We start from the raw sequence: 19,952 nt of genomic DNA, 5'->3' as shown, positions 1-19,952 counted from the left end.
TCTTCATTTAATTGTTCCATTTTTAGATCATACATTGCATAATCACACAGAGATAGAAATTTCTCTATTGACATTGTGTTTCCCATTTTTTAACATAGTACAAAAACAAAAAACCTCTTTTAACTAATTCCTCCCTTTAAGAATTCCCAGTTTGCTGGGCGTTGGTGGCGCACGCCTTTAATCCCAGCACTCGGGAGGCAGAGGCAGGTGGATCTCTGTGAGTTCAAGGCCAGCCTGGTCTCCAGAACGAGTGCCAGGATAGGCTCCAAAGCTACACGGAGAAACCGTCTCGAAAAAAAAAAAGAATTCCCAGTTTTCTCACTGAATCTGCCAACAATGATGATGAAGACATGAGGCTGACTGCTGCATAGAACAGTAAAAGCCTGACTGGATTTCAAGGTAGCTCCCTAGTTTGGCAGCAGCCCAAGAAAGGGATCCAGGGAAAACCCACCAAAGGAGAAGAAAGGAAAACCTAACCAGTAGGGTGGTGGCTCCAGCTGCATGTAGCTCCAGGTTTTTTTTGTGAATTCATACCCCAAAAGTTGGGCACTAGATGTAGCAAGAATTCTAACTGGTCTTAATAAAAACTAGGAGTCAACTATCCAGGGGTGAAAGCTGAAGGATCAGTCAGAGAAGCAGAGCAGTCAGTCACTAGAGTTCTTAGCTCTACCAATGCTCAGACCACAGGGGCAATTCTGTCCTCAGGCTGCATCTTCAGACTAGGACTGCTTAAAATGCCCCACCTCTATGAATTCTCAGAATGCCCTGAGATCCTGTCTCCTCCACCTTAGGTTATTTTCTCTGCCCAGCCATATCCCTTCCTGTCTCAACCTCCCTAGTTCTGGGGTTAAAGGTGTATGCCACCACTGCATGGCCTCTATGGCTAACTAGTGGTTTAGCTCAGCACTCTGATCTTCAGGCAAGTTTTATTTGTTATATCATAAACAAAATATCACCACAGGACCCAGGTTCAGTTTCCAGCATTCACATGGTACCCAACAACTGTCTCGAACTCGAGTTCAAAATAAAACAAAGTCCTTTTTGGGCCTCTATAGACAGACATTACATAGTACACATACATCCATATACTGAAAATGACCATATACATACAATTAAAACAATTTAATCTTTAAAATAAATAATCAATTTAGCAAAATAAATAAAGTGCTGAACTACTATAGGAGGAAGGACTTGGACAAGTCAGCTCTCTCTTCCCACCAGGTAGTCAGACTCACAGGAATCATGTCACCAGCACAACTCTCCATGGCTTTATTTTTATTTAATTTAAATTGTGCTGAACAGCATTTAACTTAAAGTGTCCTTAGATCATTTTTACATAAAACAGGAGAAGAGGAAAGGAAGAATCAGATGGAAAGCATGAAAGGGAAGAAAGACTCCAACGGAAGGGCAGTGAAGACAGTCCAGGAAGACATCAGAAACAGGTCTGTGGTAAGGGAGGAGCAAAACAACTTAAGATACAAAAAACAAGGTCTGAATGAAGAAGTTTATTACACTGAATTTGAAGGCTGATTCAGAAATGAAATTAATTAGTGAAAAGTGGGTCTATAGATACATTGGGTTCTACAATTACTCCAAACAAACTCATTTACTACAGTGACCATTGTGTCACCATTGATATATAAGGAAACCTTTTAAAATTCATTACTTAAATACAGGAAATGGGATTAAGTTAGTAATCTTCTATAGCAAATTATCAATGAAACAAGTATTCCAAACATGAAGCCAAAAGGTAAGGTGGCATGGAACATAACCTGTAATGAGAAAACTTTCCCTTTCCCATTCCAGGGTTTCTGTTATACTGAATTCTATGTATGTAAGCAAGCTATGTCTACTTTCAGTCAACATACTAGGAAATAAAATGTATCAGTATGTGAAGCCCAGTGATTTGATGATCTATGAAATACTGGCTTAAGAAATACTGATATAAAGCCGGGCGATGGTGGTTCACGCCTTTAATCCCAGCACTCGGGAGGCAGAGGCAAGCGGATCTCTGTGAGTTCCAGAACAGCCTCCAAAGTCACAGAGAAACCCTGTCTCAAAAAAAAGAAATACTGATATAAGAAATCTTACATGTTAGCCAGTATTCACACATTTGAGAACATATATGTATATAAATGTAACAACAATTGAAGAAACAGGGGCTATGAATTTGAGAAAGAGCAAGAGGGAATACATGGGAAACAGTGGAGAGGGGGAAAGGAAGAGACAAAACAAATGCTTTAATTTCAAAAAATCTTAAAGAAATGCATTTAAAAAAATGAAATGCTCTGTTTTGTGACCACTTAGGAGAAAAGAAGCTATACTAGTGAAGTTTTTGTATTACATCTATTTGCATATTATTTATTTGTTTGTTTATTTAGTCCAGTGGAGGTAAGTATGCTGCAAGAGTGTGTAGAAGTCAGAGAACAAGTTGAAGGAGTTCATTGTCTCATTCCACCATGTGGGTTCTGAGGATCAGACTCACCATCAGGATGGGCAGCAAGCACCTTCACCTGCTGATGCATCGCTTTGCCTGCCCATTAGGCTGATTTGATACAGATGAAGGATACAGTTTTGAGCAAAAGGAATCAGAAGGTTAAAAAAAATACAGATCTGTGCCAAGTTTGGTCAGGCATAATTGTTATACAAGTACTAGGGAGGCTGAGGCTGAGGAGGAAGATTCCAAATTCAAGGCCAACCTGGGCTACGGCTGTGCATTTGAGGTTAGCCTAAAAATATATTGAATGAATGAAATACTTAGCTCTGATAAACATTCACCAAAATGACAAATGGCACTATTAAAGGTTTCTTCTTGTGAGACCATGTAAGACACCCAATTTTAGAAGACCAAATACGTTACCAAGCCAAAGGGAAAGAAGAGAGATTCAATCTAACTATTCTAATAACAATGATCACATTAATAAAGACTTAAAAGTAATGCTCATTTTCCTGGCACAGTAGAAGATGCAACCTTTTAAAAATAATACCCCCAAAAGGGTAAAATATGGTGTGAATTTGTTTGCTCATGTAAATGACTTACTAGAAAATACCAGTCATGTGATATGTCAGTATAAAATCAGCCTTCATATTAAGAAATGCTTCTAGTAAATGAGTGAAAATTACCAAATACAAAGAATAAAAAGCATTTTAAAAATCCGTTTCCATAAAAGTAGTATGTAAACTGCATCTTTCAAACCATTATTCCTGGTACTTCAGTTTGGAAAATGCAGTAAAACAGTATCTATGGGGTACCTCCTGGATAGATGTTCTACAAACACTAAGAGACCACAGATGCCAGCCCAGACTACTATACCCAGCAAAACTTTTAATCACTATAGTTGGAGAAAACAAGATACTCCATGACAAAACCAACTTTAAACAATACATGGCCACAAATCCAGCCCTACAGAAATCCTTCAAATTGGAAAATGCAAAACAGCAATATCCTTGACATACCTCTCCCAGAGCTTCGTATCTTTTCTGGTTCCACCTGTGTAAGTCTTCTCGGTAGTTAAAAACAAACGGTTCCCCAGTTTTTATGTGTCTTAACTGCCCCTCTAAAAGACAACAAGCAATATTCCAATGATTTAGAATGTATTTTAGATAATATGGAACTTATAATAAATAATGCCTTATTATAAAGCAAACTGACACTACTAAAGGCCACTATGGATAAGAACTGCTGCCAGATAACAGCAAAAGCATGGCCACAGTCTTAATGAAGTTTAGAGACCATCTGGGAGTACTCATATTGAAAATCTATGCAACTTTTCGGAAAGTGAGACAAGAGTCAAAGAAAGTCAATGTTGTGAAGCTGCCATCTGTGATGCATATGGACAATGAGGTGTAGAATGATGTGGGGACATAAGAATGCACTGCAGGGTTACCTAGAGGGTAGAATGGGGTTCAGAGAGTTGAGTAACCGTTTTCTACTTGGTCCTAAGATAATTTATCAACAGAGACTGAAGAAGAGGAGAAACACCAGACTCACTCAAATCACTGGGCTTCCCTGTCAAAGGTTAATATGCTATATTAACAGTTCCAGGACCTACAGTCAAGCTGCAGTAGATAAAGCAGGGAGAGCCTGGGATGCACCGGCTAACCCTCTACCTACATTTCTCTCTCATTGGACTGGATCAGCTGACCCAGAACAAGTAAGGTCTAAATGAGGCACACACCAGGAGGCGTTTGGTAATAATATTCCCTTTCTGTGTGTTAAAGAACTATAGTGCTATGTGACAGTCTTCATGGAAACATGCCACATGTATCAAACAATATCAACCATCTAAATCATAGTATTCCATGAAAACTCCCCTCATGGAAAACATTAGTCTCTGTTTACTAAAATGTTTAATCATCAGTCTATCTACAATGAAAAAAGTGGACCCTCTGCCCTTTGCTTTCAGCAGGAAGAGTCTATTAATCAGAAGGAAAGCAGCCCACAAGCCAGCAGGCAACAAAATATTACTATTGATACATGCTTTGTCATAAAACATTCTTTATAAAACTCCTATCTGAAAAGTGATCAACGTTTCTACTGTCTTCTCTTGAAACTCATTGAGCATTCAAGTACACAAGGACAGAAGGAGTCCCTACACCTCTAAGTGTAAGGAGGACACTCTAAGGGGGGTGCACTAGCACACGATGAGTGGTCACCAATTTAGAGACAGATGGAAATGACAACTTCATGCTACCTGCCCATAACTGCAAAAGCCTCCCAATACAACCATATAGGTGGGGTATGATTCCCTTTCCAACAACTCAGGAATAAAGGTTTTTAAATCCCAAACGTAAAAAAGATTTTAAACAAATATTTTCCTGAAAAATGATGGGACACTGGGTACTCTACTTTAAAATATTGTCACACATAATGACTTCGGTCATCTGAAACAACAGGTTAAAGAACAGCCTTTCTATATAATTAAATTAGGAGTTTCCAGTTAGATATTGGGTTGGAATGGTCAAAGTTGAAATGTATAAACTAAGTCAAATCTATGTCTATTAATTTATGTGACTTGCCAACTAGAGAAAAGTGTTCCCTGATTCTTTCACTGGAGTGAAGGACGTCACTATGCGAAGATAGGTCATTATCTCCCAAAAATCCTGCAAAATATTCTAGTTAGATATTGGTGAATAACTAATGTATTTCCTATGATTCCATAAACACCATGTATAATGTATAGCACTTACTTTCATTGAAAGCATATTCAAATCCTTCCAGTGTATCAGGGAAATCAAAAGGTGGTTCATCCTTCTTCATGAGTTCATCCAAATTGATCCTAGACAGCAAATCTAGAAAAGAAGTGATGGGAAATGATGTGAAACTTACTCAGATTCATTGTTCATAGAGAATACAAATAAAGACTGCACTTTTAATTGCTCTGAAGTATTCCTTTATTCTAGTAGATTAATTTTATCTGCTGTTTTAACTGATAATACTATTAAAATTTAAGTTCCAGAAATGCTGTATTTTGATCTAAAACAGTATCAACACAAGAACTTTCCAAATCATAATCTCCCAAGTAATCACAACTCGGATTTTCAAAATAATCTAAGTGATTAACTTCCCCCCTTCAGAATAGCTATTTGTTTGTACCTCATTAACCTTAGTCTACAGTTTCCAAGTTTCACATAGCAATGTGGCATTTCAAAGACCATTAAATTTTACATATAAATGAGCTATAGTTTGTGAATAGAACTCATTGTAAATGCAAAACTGATATCATTATATATTAATCCATTTTATGAGAAAGATTAAAATGAGACATGTTGACTAGAATGTCTGGTTGATACTAAAACAGTTTCTATTCTTCACAATACTGAATTTCAAAAATCAAGAAAGGCAGCCAGGCAGATGTACTGGGGCATGCCTTTAATTCAAGCACTCGGGAGGCACCAGGGAGCTGGAAGCTAGCCTAGTCTGTATAGTGATTTCCAAGCCAGCCAAGACTACTCATGAAAACTTTGCCTCAAAACAAACAACAACAACAACAACAACAACAACAACAACAACAAGGCCAAAAAGCTTCTTGTTCTTAAATAAACAAAAAATTTAAACTTTGTTTCTGGAATAACTTGATGTTGATGGAAAAGTTGAAAGATGGTACAGAGTGCCTATCTCCCCCTTAGCCTGATTTCCCCTAATGACAGCAAGTTAATTCACCACAGTTCATCTGTCCACCTAGAACACTGCACAAAAACTGTTCAAATATTTTGTCAAAACTACCTAATATTTTCTCTTAAAAGATCAATTCTATCTGCATCCTACAGTGTCATATATTTCTGAAGGAACATCACAGAGATGGCTATAGTTCTCACACATGTCAAGGAGCACATCAATGACGGGACTACCATTCATCAGCTGGATGAGGTGGTATTTGGCAGAGGCTTCTCCACTACAGTGTCAGTTTTTCCCTTTACATGGCCTGTCTTTAGAAGTGACTGAGTCTCACCAATTTTAGGTGAAAGCAAAGGAGTCACATTCTATCTTCTGAAGTAAGGAACACTGGCACACATCACTGCTCATCCTTCTGCGCTGGAGCCCATCACTGCTCATCCTTCTGCCCTGGAGCCCATCACTGCTCATCCTTCTGCATGAAAGTAGACCTCATTTTCTCCCTTTTCACAACTACTCCAGCATTTGTTACTATCAAATGATCTATGGATGTTCATTATATACTCTAAGTAACAATCTAACACTACAACATTTATTTTGTTTCTTAAATAGTATATACTTTTGGCTGTCTCCTATGCTACTTTGACATAATTTCATCTTCTCAGTTTTGAGATCTTCCTTTCTTATTGTTGAGGCACACCATGCTTATCTTGTATTTTCCCTGCTCCAACACCAAAATATTTTGACAACAAAGTATTTAATGACCTGGGCATACTGCCTCAGAAGTTTGAGGCATGGGGATCATAAGTTCAAGGCCAACCCAGACTGCAATATAACCAATAAAAGTTGTGAAAAACCCCTTATGGCTAGATATACAGCACAATGGTAAGACATTTGCCTAGCATTCAAAAGGCCCAAGAATTCATCTACAGAAAAAAATAACAATAAATTAATTAATTAAAAAATAAACATCTCTAATGTAATGAATTCTAACAATGTATGACTATTGATACATAATTTTTACAAATGTGAAAAGCGATGCCAGACACTAATAATATGGAAAACCGTGTCCCTGAGAGATGTTATACATGGTAACTCTATTATCGGTTTATGAGAATTAATTTTATGTGTCAATTTATGATGCCCAGCTGTTTGAACAAACACTATTCTAGACATCACCATAAAAGTATTTTTTAGACATGTCTCTTTCTTTTTTCTTTTGGTGTTTCATTACATGGTTTCTCTGTGTAACAGCTCTGGCTGTCCTGAAACTTAATCTGTACATCAGGCTGGCCTTGATCTCACAATGATCTGCCTACCTCTGCCTGGGATTAAAGTGCTGGGATTAAAAGCATGTGCTACCACTGCCTGGGTAGATGCATCCTTTTAATTCTGAAACTTGGGATCAATAGCACAAGCTAACTATATCCAATAAATTGAAAGCTTTCTTGTGAACTCAGATTCATGAGTCTATCAACTTTTACCTGAATTTCAAACTACTATAGTGCCCTATACTCTCTCATTCTGTTTCTCTCTCCCCATCTCAGTCTCCCTATATGGACATATATGTACACATACATATTGAATCATCATTTTATTGTATCACCTCAAACACAGACACCATATATAACAGTACATACCGTAAACAATACATATGGAATGGGCTATACCACATAGATTTGTTTATGTACATTTTGATGTTCACACAACCATGAAACTGCTTAACAACAAATTTCCTGGTCTTAAGTGATGCATAGCTCTGTGGGTATAAAATTCTACTGACTTGGCTTCTCTGGAAAACCTTGACTAAAGTGTTCCTTAATTTTTATAATCCTAAAATTGCTTTAAAAGTGTATGTATGCTTTAAAACTCTTTTAATAGAAAAAGGAACTAATCAAGTGAAAGCAGGGAAAAAAGTACAAGCAGAATGAAGAACGAACAGCTCAAACTAGTACAATACAAATAACAATATGCACAGTTAATGAAGAACAGACTGTACAAATGGCTCAAACCAGTACAAGCATCTAGACAATATGCAATTATAAAAATATAAATAAGTGGCCTAAACACCCCAAATAAAAAGCAATTTCACAAAAACTCCAGAGTTATTCATATGATAGCTACACATAAAGACAGAGAAAATTAAAATCAAAGGGACTACAAGCACTAACATATAAACACTAATTAAAATTTAATCAGTAGCTATCATATTACTATTAGAAGGTATACTTCAAGGAGATAAAAAAGCGAACACGAAAGAGAATTAGAGACATGTGTGTCATAGTGTAGAAGGGTAATTCTTCAGAAAGTGTAGCAATCTCAAATGTATCTGTACCAAGTAAAAATGCTGAAGAGAACCAGAAAGAACTAAAACAACTAGAAAAAAATCCATAATTAGAGCTGGAGGTTTCAATACCTCTTCATACGAATGAATAGAGCAATAGCACAGAAAACAGAGAAAGGCATAAAAGACTTAAATATCAATTCAACCTAATTTACATTAACATAACCCAAAAAATAGCCCTTTAACATCTTTTTATGCTTCAAGTATTCATTATTTATTTTGATTAAATTAAAATTACAATATAATTACATCACTTGTACCGTTCCCTATTCTCCCTCCAACCACTCCTATGTCCCCTCCCTCTAAGCCTTTCCATCTCAATTCTCACTCCCCATACCTGTTTCACTCATTCATGTACATATATATGTATATATTGCTGAGCCACTTAGTATGACTTGTGTGTACAGGATTTCAAGGCTAACCACTTTGTATTGGATAGCCAATTAAGGGCTCATCTTGAGAAATACTAACTCTCCTCTCTCAGCAGTCACTGGAAACTTAGCCAACTACTTGGGGCTACTGGAGTCACAGACCCTAGAAGAGAACCTATTACCACAGCCTTACTAGAGCAGAATTATTCCCAAGCAAATTCTAAACCTCCTAACCCACAGAAAAGTGTAGCTCTCGCCCATCCTCAAAGAAGCTGCTCCTTACAGAACCCCACAATTGGCTGTAATGCAAAGATCAACACATCATGTGGAGCCCAGGATTAATAGAGAGAACTACAACACAACTCCTTACCTAAGGTTCAGGGAATGTCCAGGAAAAGGGGTAAAAAGATCCTAAAAACCAGAGAACCAGAAAGACCGCTGTGACATTATGTCTCCTAGAATGACAGAAGAGCTTTGTCCACAATACCTCAACAGTATGGCTCCAAAACAAGACCTGACAATGATATAATGAATAGGCATGCTAACCCAAAGAAAGGAAATCCATTGAAATCCATCTCTGGAGAAAGAACTATGGGCAACTCAATGCCTTTGAAAGGACACAGGAAACATTCACAAACACAGCTGATATTCCAGGCCATAAATAAGTTCCAGTGAATTTTAAAGGATCAAAATCACACAAACCAAGTGCTAACCACAAAATAATCTAAAATTCAACAAAGACACTTTCTTGAAAAAATATCCAGTTGTGAGCTGGGCATGGTAGTGCACTACTTTAATCCCAACACTCCAAAGGCAGAGGCAGGGGGACTCTGTAAGTTCAAAGACAGCTGGTTAACAATAATAAGTTCTAAGCCAGCAGGACTACACAGGGAGGCCCTGAGTCAAAAAACAAACAAACAAAAAATAAACAATTGTTATGTATTTTCTTTATTTTTAATTACTTAGTAGGAGGAGACAATGTGTTAGGAAGGGCCAGAACAAGCAAAAATCAAGGGTAATGGAAGGTAAGGACACATAAGAGGACACCAACAGAGGCCAGCTTACAGGGGTCAGAGGACAACACTCAAGTAGTTCTCTCCTGCCACCTTGTGGGATCCAGATAAATAGGCCTGTGCATAAGCAGCTCTACTCACTGACCCATCCAGTAAGCTACTCCTGTGGACTACATCTGAAATTGACTAAAATCCCTGTGAAGGATTTTTTTTATTTAAACTTTTTTTTTCATTTTATATACCAACCACATTTTCCCTTCCCTCCTCCTACTCTTCCTCTTCCCAAGCCCCCATCCACTCCTCAGAAAGGGTAAGGTTTCCCATGGGGAGTCAACAAAGTCTGGTATATCAAATTGAGGCAGGACCAAGCCCCTCTCTCCTATATTGAGGTTGAGCAAGGTATCCCTCCATAGCGAATGGGCTCCAAAATGCCAGATCATGCACTAACGACAAATTCTGGTCCCATTGCCAGTGGCCCCACAGACTGCCCAAGCCATAGAACTATCACCCACATTTAGGGAGCCTAGTTAGATCCTACATAGGTTCGCTAGTCAGTGAGCTCCCACTAGCTCCTATGAGCTGTCTCTGTGGGTTTCCCCATCATGATCTTGATTCCATTGCTCATATAATTCCTCTTCCCTCTCTTTGGTTGGACTCCAAGAGTTCCATCTAGTACTTAGCAGTGGATCTCTACTTCTCCTTCCATCAGCCACTGGATGAAGGCTCTATGATGGAATTTAAGGTTGTCATCAATCTGATTATAGGGGAAGGGCAGTTAAGATAGCCTCTCCACTATTGCTTAGAGTCTTAGCCGGGGTTATCCTTGTGGATTCCTGAGAATTTCCCTTTCACAAGGTTTCTCCCTAACCCCATAATAGGGGCTCCCTCTATTAAGATATCTTTCATTACTCTCTCCCTCCATTCCACCCCCAACTCAACTACCATGTTCTCTCATGTTCTCACCTCCTCCATCCCCTAATCCCCATACTCGAAATTTACTAAGATCTTATCTATTTCACCTTCCCAGGGGCATCCATGCATGTCTCTCTTAGGGTCCTCTTCGTTACCTAGCTCCTCAGGGGTTGTGGATTGTAACCTGGTTATCCTTTTCTTTATGTCTAATATCCATTTATGAATGAGTACATACCAAGTTTGTCTAAGTCTGGGTTACCTCACTCAGGGTGTTTTTTTCTAGTTCTATTGATTTGCCTGCAAATTTCAAGATGTCATATTTTTTTTAACCACTGACTAATACTCCATTGTTTAAATGTAACACATTTTCTTTATCCATTCTTCAGTTGTGGGACATCTAGGTTGTTTCCAGGTACTGACTATTACAAAAAATGCTGCTGTGAATATAGTGGAGCAAGTGTCCTTGTGATATGAATGTGCATCCTTTGGGTATATGCCCAAGAGTGGTATTTCTGGGTCTTGAGGTAGATTGATCCCAATTTTCTGTAAAAACTACCATACTGACTTCTAAAGTGGCTGTACAAGTTTGCACTCCCACCAGCAATGGAGGAGTGTTCCTCTTACTCCACATCCTCTCCAGCATAGCTGCCATCAGTGTTTTTGATCTTAGCCATTCTGATAGATGTAAGATGTAAGACGGTATCTCAGAGTTGTTTTCATTTGCATTTCCCTGATAATTAAGGATGATGAACAATTCTTTAAGTGTCCCTTAGCCATTTGAGATTCTTCAGTTGGGAATTCTCTGTTTAGATTTGTACCCCATTTTTAAATTGTGTTATTTGTATTTTGATGTCTAGTTTTTTGAATTCTTCATATATTCTGGAGATTACTCCTCTGTCCGATGTGAGGTTGGTGAAGATCTTTTCCCATTCTGTAGTCTGCCATTTTGCCTTATTTACCCAGTGTCCTTTGCCTTACAGAAGCTTCTCTGATTCAGGAGGTCCCATTTATTAAAGGTTGCTCTCAGTGTCTGTGCTACAGGTATTATATTTAGGAAGTGGTCTCCTATGTCAATGCGTTCAAGGCTACCCCTGCTTTCTCTTCTATCAGGTTTAGTCTACCTGGATTTATATTGGGGTCTTTGATCCACTTGGACTTGAGTTTTATGCACGGGGAACAGATATGAACTTATTTGCATTCTATATATTGATATCCAGTTCTGTCAGCACCATTTGTTGAAGAAGCTTTCTTTTATCCTTTTTAAATTTTGGTGTCTTTGTCAAAAATCAGGTGTTCATAGGTGTGTGGATTAATGTTAGGGTCTTCAATTACATTCCATTAATCTACATGTCTATTTTTATGCCAATACCAAGCTTTTTATTTCTATAGCTTTATAGTATAGCTTGAAGTCAGAAATGGTGATGCCTCCAGAGGTTCCTTTATTGTATAGGATTTTTTTTGTTTTTCCCTATGAAGTTGAATATTGTTTGAATATTGTTCTTTCTGGCTCTGTGAAGAACTGTGGAAGATTTTGATGGGGATTACATTGAATCTGTAGATTGCTTTTGGTAAGATTGCCATTTTTACTATGATGATCCTACCTATCCAAGAGCAGGGGAGATCTTTCCACTTTTTGATGTCTTAAAATAATTCCACTAAAATCAGGAACAAGACAGAGCTGTCTACTCTCTCAATATCTACTCAATATAGTACTCAAACATTTAACTGGAACAATAAGACAACAAAAGGAGATCAAGGGGATACATGCTGCAAAGGAAGAAGTCAAACTTTGCCCAAAAATTCAACCAGGGAACTCTTAGAGCTAATAAACAACTTCACCAATGTGGTGGGATACAAGATTAACTCGAAAAAAATCGTAGTCCTTCTATACACAAATGATAAATAGGCTGGAAAAGAAAAGAGTGAAACCACCCTTTACAGCAGCCAGAGTAACATAAAATATCTTAGGGTAACTCTAACCAAACAAGTGAAAGACCTGTATGATAAGAACTTTAAGTCTGTGAAGAAAGAAATTGAAGAAGAAATCAGAAAGTGGATTTTTTTAATTAAAGAAGTGGAAAGACCCCCCCCTTTAATCCAGATCCTTTGAGGTGGGAAGATCCACCTTTAATTTGGGCCACACCTTCTGGTCCACCTATAATACGAACATGGAAGAAGGAAGATTTTGCTTTGACTGCTTGTGCTTGCTCTCACTTGCAAATTCATTCCTTCACTGGCATTAAAGCCTACTTCTTTGGGATTCTGGAATATGCTGAAGACCAGCTGAGATCTCCAGCTTTGTGGACTGAACTACTACTGGATTCTGAGATTTTCTGTTGGTAGACAGTCACTGTTAAACTAGTTGGATCATAGCCAGTAAGTCATTCTAATAAACCCCCAACAGATGGACGGACAGACAGATTACATATAGATTCATTCCATCACTTCTGTTCCTCTAGAAAACTAATACAAAACCAAATTCAGTTACTAAACATAAATGACATTTTTAAAGCAACTTCTGAGTTAAAAAAAGTAAATTGGACAAATTTTGACAAAGTACTAACAGAATGAAAATGAAAAACAATACATCAAAACTTGTAGGATTCATGAGACTGTCCTATACTCAGCAGCAGAGCACTGACCTAGAATTTATGGAATTCAGCACGAGCAGTGTTCACAGGGAAAATGGAATTAAATCTTTATAAATATGCATTTTAACCTACAATTAAGTGTATCCCAATAAACTGACTACAAGTTGAAAACATCCTAAGTTGCAAATGCCCTGACGATACCAAACCTTCAACAGACATAGCTCGGCACCACACCACATCACACCGCATTGGCTATTCAGTTATTCATGGCTGACTGAGAGCTGTATCTGTATCTGTATCTGCATCTGTATCATATGTATATGTGTATGTATATGTGTATGTGTATGTGTATGTGTATGTGTATGTGTATGTGTATGTGTATGTGTATGTATTCAATAGTAGTAAAAAAAAAAAAAAAAGGAGGCCATAAATCTGAAAAACAGCAGGGAGAAGGATATGTCAGGGTTTTGAGGGAAGGGAGTAATGTAAATAATTATAATTATATAATTATAATCTCAAAAATTTTAGTGGTTTCAAAAAGAAAGGTAGGTAATTAAGACAGAAATTGGTATCAAGAAGTGGGCTATTACTGTGACAGACCCTGACTATGCTGGGTTTATTTTTGGTGACTGCGGAAGCCTTTGGGACTTTCAACTAGGAAAATGGTTGAACATCTTAAACTGGGATTAAGGGGCCATTCTAGCAGGACTTTGGAAGACAATAGTGCTGAGAGCAATGTGAGCTATGGAAGCCCAACTCAGGAGGTGCCACAGGGGAACAGTATTAGAAACTGGGTTAGACATATTCTTAGGAAATTTTGGCAAAAAAAAAAAAAAATGTGGCTGCTTTTTGTCCTTTTCCTATGATCTACCTGTGGCCTGATTCTGTTAACAGAGGGGATTTTCAAATAGCCTGTGGTAGTGTGAATGAATGAAAATGCCCCCACAGGCTCATGGGGAATGACATTATTTGAAAGGATTAGGATGTTGGAGTAGGTATGGCCTTATTTGAGGAAGTATGCCACTAGGGGTGGTTGGCTTTGAGGTTTCAAAAGCTCAAGCCAGGATCAATGGCTCTCTCTCTTCCTGCTGTCTGCCGATCCAAATGTAGAACAAACACTTGGCTCCTTCCATGGCACCATGTCTGCCTGTGTGCTGCCATGCTTCCCACTATGACAATAATGGACTAAACCTCTGAACCTCTAAGCTAGCTCCAATTAAATGCTTTCCTTTATAAGAGTTGCTGTGGTCATAGTGTATCTTCATAGTAATAGTAACCCTAACTAAGACACAGCCAAATATGGACTCTATTGTAAAGTTATTAGTAACTGATCTTATCAGGTCTACAATGAAAAAGAGCAAGCAGGACATCAAGAATTATAAAATATAAAGAATGAAAGAGCTCCAGGAAATTTAATGTTGGAACCTAGGCCTGTGCTGAAGGATGTAAGAGAGGAATGAATGAAGGGAGTGGTGCCGTAGGGGCACAATCCTACCCAGCTAACCCTGCAATTTATGAATGGAAAAGGCCTAACTAACTTTCTACTTCTCAACAGCAACTGCATTCACAATGGGGTGGGATAAAGTATCCCTTGGCTCAGCCATTTCTCCAAACAAATAGGAGAAAAAGCATGTACAAGGAAAAGTTTAGGCAAGTGTGATTCAAGGAGAGGGCCAGGCGTGAATCCATACTTCACAACAATGACCATGTGGCTTTAGTGTTAAGAGGGATACAAGAATAAAGGGTTGTGGAATATTCCCCTGCAGTTAAGGGGAGATACTGAGGCCAGGCTTAAGGCAGGGGAGTCCATGTATGTAGGCTCTGAAAGGTCATGGTGTGAAGCTGTCAACATTGAGCCTGTATGATGTTGAAGATCCCAGGTTGTTGGAGATACGGAAGCTGGGGATATGTGCCTGGGAGATCCTCATACAAGGTGTGGAACTAGTCCAAGAGAGAGAACTCAGAAAAGCTGGAAGGACATAGCCATCTAGGCCCCTTGATATGAGACATGAAGTTGCAGGAGTTGGAGTCTGCCTGCTGGGTTTTGATCTTGTTTTGGTCCAGCATTTTCTCAGTGTATCCCTCTTTGGGGAATGGTAATCTATATTCTATGCCATTGTATGTTGGATAAATGTAATTTGCTTTTTGATTTTATATGAGGTTATAATTAAGATACTACCTTAAGTCTCAGAAGAGACATTGGACTTTAAAACTGTATTAAGCGTGAAGGACTATGGGAACTTTTGAAGTTGAACTAAATACATGTTTCATTATAATAGTGCTATAGACCCATGGGGATGCAGGAGTAGAATTTGGTAGTGTGAATGAGAATGGCCCTCATAGGCTAGCATGTTTGAATATTTGGTCCCCAACTGGTGGAGCTTTCTGGGAAGAATTAGGAGGTGTGGCCTTGTCGGAGGAGGCCAGTCACCTGTGGGTGAGCTTGGAGGTTTCAAAACCAGTCCAAAACGAGTCCCAGTTAATCTGATATGCCTCCTTCAGACAAGGCTCTAAGTTCCCACGCTCCAGAACCTGACCACTTCCTGCTCCCTGCTGCCCACTGCCTGCACCCTGCTCCCTGCTGCCCACTGCCTGCCCTCAGCTCCCTGTTGTCCACTCCCTGGCTCCCTGCTGCCACTTCTGGCTGTCCACTGCCTGCTCCCTGCAACGATGGTCATGCACACAAACTCTCTGGAACCATGATTTCCAAATTAAATGTTTCATTCTATAAGTTGTCTTGGTTACAGTGTCTTCGCAATAAATAGAAAAGTAATTAAGACATTACATAAGCATTTGAAGAAGTGTGAAATAATAATCCCAGAAACATGAAAAAAAAAGAAGAAAAAGAAAATTTGGTTAAAACCTAAGGCTTGCAAAAACAGATCATAGCTTTATAAATACAGTGATAAACCACTAAGCACAGCATCAGGAAAAAGCAAGGGACATATGCTAGGAATGTTATGCCAATAAATTCAACAACTGTGGTAAAAATGGAAAATTTCCTTATTAAACAATCCAGTCTGACAAAACCAACCTAAAATATGACAAATAGTTCTATATCTACTCAATAAACATATTAAAACTTCAAAACACTCCACAAAAAATAGACCAAAACACCTGACAGTTTAAAAAGCAAAGAAGTCATACTATTTCCACAAAGAACAGACAGAAAACACTTCCCAGTCCATTTTAAGAAGTTGGTATTATCACATCAAAAGCAGTGCCAACTTTATGAAGTTACAAAAGTCATCAATAAATTAAGAACAGAAACTGCAGTGTGTGAAAGGATAATAAGGCAGGCCCAGGCAGAGCTTATTACAGGAATGCAAGGCTGGCTTAACATCTGAATATCATTCAGTATAATTCCTGAAGCCAGATCTTCAGATTTAGGTCAAAATGCTAGGTCAAAATTTTAGGTCAAAATTTAGGTCTAGAATGCTTCTTATCCACTGCAGACTGGTGACTAACTAGGGTTTTCTATTCATGAAGAATAGCAACAGCTAACAGGTCAGATCACATAGACACAGGGCAAGATGCTATAGTAGTTAGGTTTACGATACTATTACAAAATATCTGAAATAACTTACAGGAGAAAAAGGTTATTTTAGATTACAATTTGAATGTTTCAGTTGGCAGTGTTGGCAGTGACTGGGGACCAGGGTACACTATAGCAAAAGCCTTAAGCAGAAGCTGCTTCCTCATGGTTGGCAGGAAGCAAAGAGGAGACCTGAGTCTTGCTATCTCCTTCTGGACACATGGCACAATGACTAAAACTTTCCTCTTATTAATGTTTCCATATTCTAATAGTGTAATAATGCTGGAAACCAAGCCTTTGATGCATGTGCTTGGGACAATATTGCAAACCCAAACTAGCAAAATCTGCATGACTCAGATCCATGATATGCAGCCTCACATGAAAAAGGCTTACTGGATAACCCATGGGGGTGGGGAGTAGGGAGCGCTTCTCTGGAGAAGATGGTTTCTCCCACTCCTGGTGTTGTCCAGTTGTCATAGCTCTTGTCTAGGGCTGAGAGCCCAGGAGCTTTTATCCTTCCACGTCATCATGTCCCTTGGTGTCCTTTTTGGGGTCTTTTTAGGCAGCTGTTTTGCTGATCTTCCATGATGTAGCTTCTCTGACAGCAAATTCCCTGTAGCCCTTACAGTCTTTCTGCCTCTGCTTCTGCAATGATCCCTGAGTCCTAGGTGCAAGGTGAAAGAATGTGTACTGGACATATTACTGGGAGAGATCAGCCAAGTGATAACACAGATAACATATTGTAAAATTTCCTTACTACCTAAAAAGGAAGTTCTTACTCAGGGGTTATGGTACAAACCTCTAACTCCAGCACTCAACAGGCTGAGACAGGAGGATCACTGTAAGTTCTAGGATATCTTGGACTACACAACAAGTTCAAACCAACCCTGGGCAACATAGTAGGACCTGTCTCAACACACACACACACACACACACACACACACACACACACACACACACACACACTAAAACAATACCCACTAAACTGGGCACCATGGTACACACCACCTAAAAATAAAACAAGACCCCATAACTGGGCATGGTGGTACACACCACCTATAAATAAAACAATACCCACCATAACTAGGCATGGTGATACACACCACCTGAAATACTAGCACTTGGGAAGTAGAGGTAGTAATCATGAGTGATCAATTGGTTCTCAGCCTTTTATATAAGATCATGTATAGTATCAGGGATATCCAATGGCTACATAGCAAGTTTAAGGACAACCTGACTGAGATTCTATCTTAAAAAAGAAAAAAAGTTCTTAAAAAATATATCAACCTGCCCAGATAGGAACTAATTTGAAAATTTTAAAGATGTTGATAATAAACCAGGATTAAAACACAGTAATAAAAAATTACCATCATCATCACCAAAAGGAGACATCTCTGAGTCAAAATAATAAAAACTCCATGCTAGACAGATGATAGACATTTTAATTACAGAGTCACTGCACAAAAAGCAAGCACCTATAGTCTTCAACACAAATCCTGTTCGTTTCTTATTGCTAGAATCTTATTCATTTCTTGTTACAAGACTTGATGGCAGGGCAGCAAGCCTTCACTTTGCCCTACCCTGCTCAGCCTGAGGAGACAAAGTCTAAAAAGATGGACTGGCTAACTGCATTGTGTTTTAGTGTTTTCTATTTAAAACAAAATTCCAGAAAAACAGGTCTAGACAGATGGTTCCCTTGTTAAATCACTTATTGTAGCAGCAGGAGGACCCAAGTTCAGATTTTCATCATCAAAATTAAGAAGTAGGTATACAGACATGTATGTGTCTGTGACTACAGAACTGGGTGACAGAGACATCAGCTCAGTTTCATTTGCCACCAGTCTAGCTAAATCAAAAAGTTCCGAGTTCAGTGAAGAACCTTGTCACAATAAATAAATAAATAAATAAATAAATAAATAAATAAATAAATAAATAAGGTGTAGAGTAACTGTAGAAAATATTCAACACCAGCCTTTGGCCTCCATATATGCACATATCTACATGCACATATATACATTACATACACAAAAGAACGTGACTTAAAGTGAAGCTGTGAAGATATTCATACTGAGGTGACTGACCATGACTTTAACAAGTTGGGACCCTGAAATAGAGCAAACATCATTGGAAATGAGCCTCCAGGGCATTCTTGGATCCCTTTCTTTTCCCAGTTCTCCCACTCTGACAATTCTATAGATGGCTCCTATATGGTAGACAGCATAACATATCTATAATTGTTACAGTCTCCTACTTATCAAACTGCCCTGCGCTGGAACTCCATCAGTGCATGTATCATTTGTGGCTTTTATACTCTTATTTTCTTTGATAACATCACAACCTCTCTATATCCTACATTGTGCAGGTACTCCCTGACATTATTCTTTATAACAATATGATGCAGAAATACATCTTTTTGATGCCACTCTTTTCTATTAAAGCATGTGGGTTTCTCACATTGAACCATTTTGATATTCCACAAACCTTCTTTATATGACCTTCATGTTCCAAATGCAGGCAATGTGGAGGCTAGCCTACCTGGACTACTACTCCCTGAGCCACTGTCCATGGTGGTGACCTATATTACACATGTTCTATGTATTATCTGCACTGAAAAGCATTCAGGAAACACTGAGAATCATGACTAAAACTTATAAACTATACTGAAACCCAACAGACTGCAGAGATGAGTTAAGTCACAGGACATTGAAAGTAGACACTTGAAACACTTGAATTCATCACAATGGTTAACAATAAGGTAGAAACAAATTTCTGTGGTAGTATAGTGTGTACAATAGTTAATTTTATGACATAATTTAACATTTCATGTCTGTATTTGTTTACATTTTTCTTGATAAAAACTGGTACATGTATACCCTGTACTTATGTGAATAAGTACATTTTAACATTTTATTTGGATATATTTTATGGAAATAAATGATAAAGTAGACTATTATCAAAACACATTCTATGCAATTATGATATATCTAACTTTTCAAAAAAATTATGTTTCTATCATATATAATCTCTGAAAAGATTTTCAAATTGACTCAAATAACAAAATAAAGACCAGA

The 19,952-nt window shown here is 38.3% G+C and overlaps 1 protein-coding gene across 11 annotated transcripts in view; it reads right to left on the bottom strand.

The window, feature by feature from the left end:
* Positions 1–19,952, bottom strand: part of LOC100752273 (cotranscriptional regulator FAM172A) — a 384,532-nt gene that overhangs the window by 333,776 nt on the left and 30,804 nt on the right. For 7 of the 11 annotated variants that reach the window (XM_027401810.2, XM_027401807.2, XM_027401804.2 and 4 more), the window contains 2 exons: positions 5,191–5,292; positions 3,457–3,557 (listed from right to left, as the gene is read on the bottom strand). In XM_027401810.2, coding sequence (XP_027257611.1) covers positions 3,457–3,557; positions 5,191–5,292 — 203 coding nt within the window. Of the gene's footprint in view, positions 1–3,456; positions 3,558–5,190; positions 5,293–17,274; positions 17,546–19,952 lie in introns of those variants that run through there. The other 4 variants (XM_035440472.1, XM_035440473.1, XM_027401809.2 and 1 more) reach the window with 3 other exon arrangements.

The sequence above is a fragment of the Cricetulus griseus genome, chromosome 2, assembly GCF_003668045.3.
Source record: "Cricetulus griseus strain 17A/GY chromosome 2, alternate assembly CriGri-PICRH-1.0, whole genome shotgun sequence".
NCBI classification, from domain to species: domain Eukaryota; kingdom Metazoa; phylum Chordata; class Mammalia; order Rodentia; family Cricetidae; genus Cricetulus; species Cricetulus griseus.
This window is presented reverse-complemented; position numbering and strand designations above follow the sequence as displayed.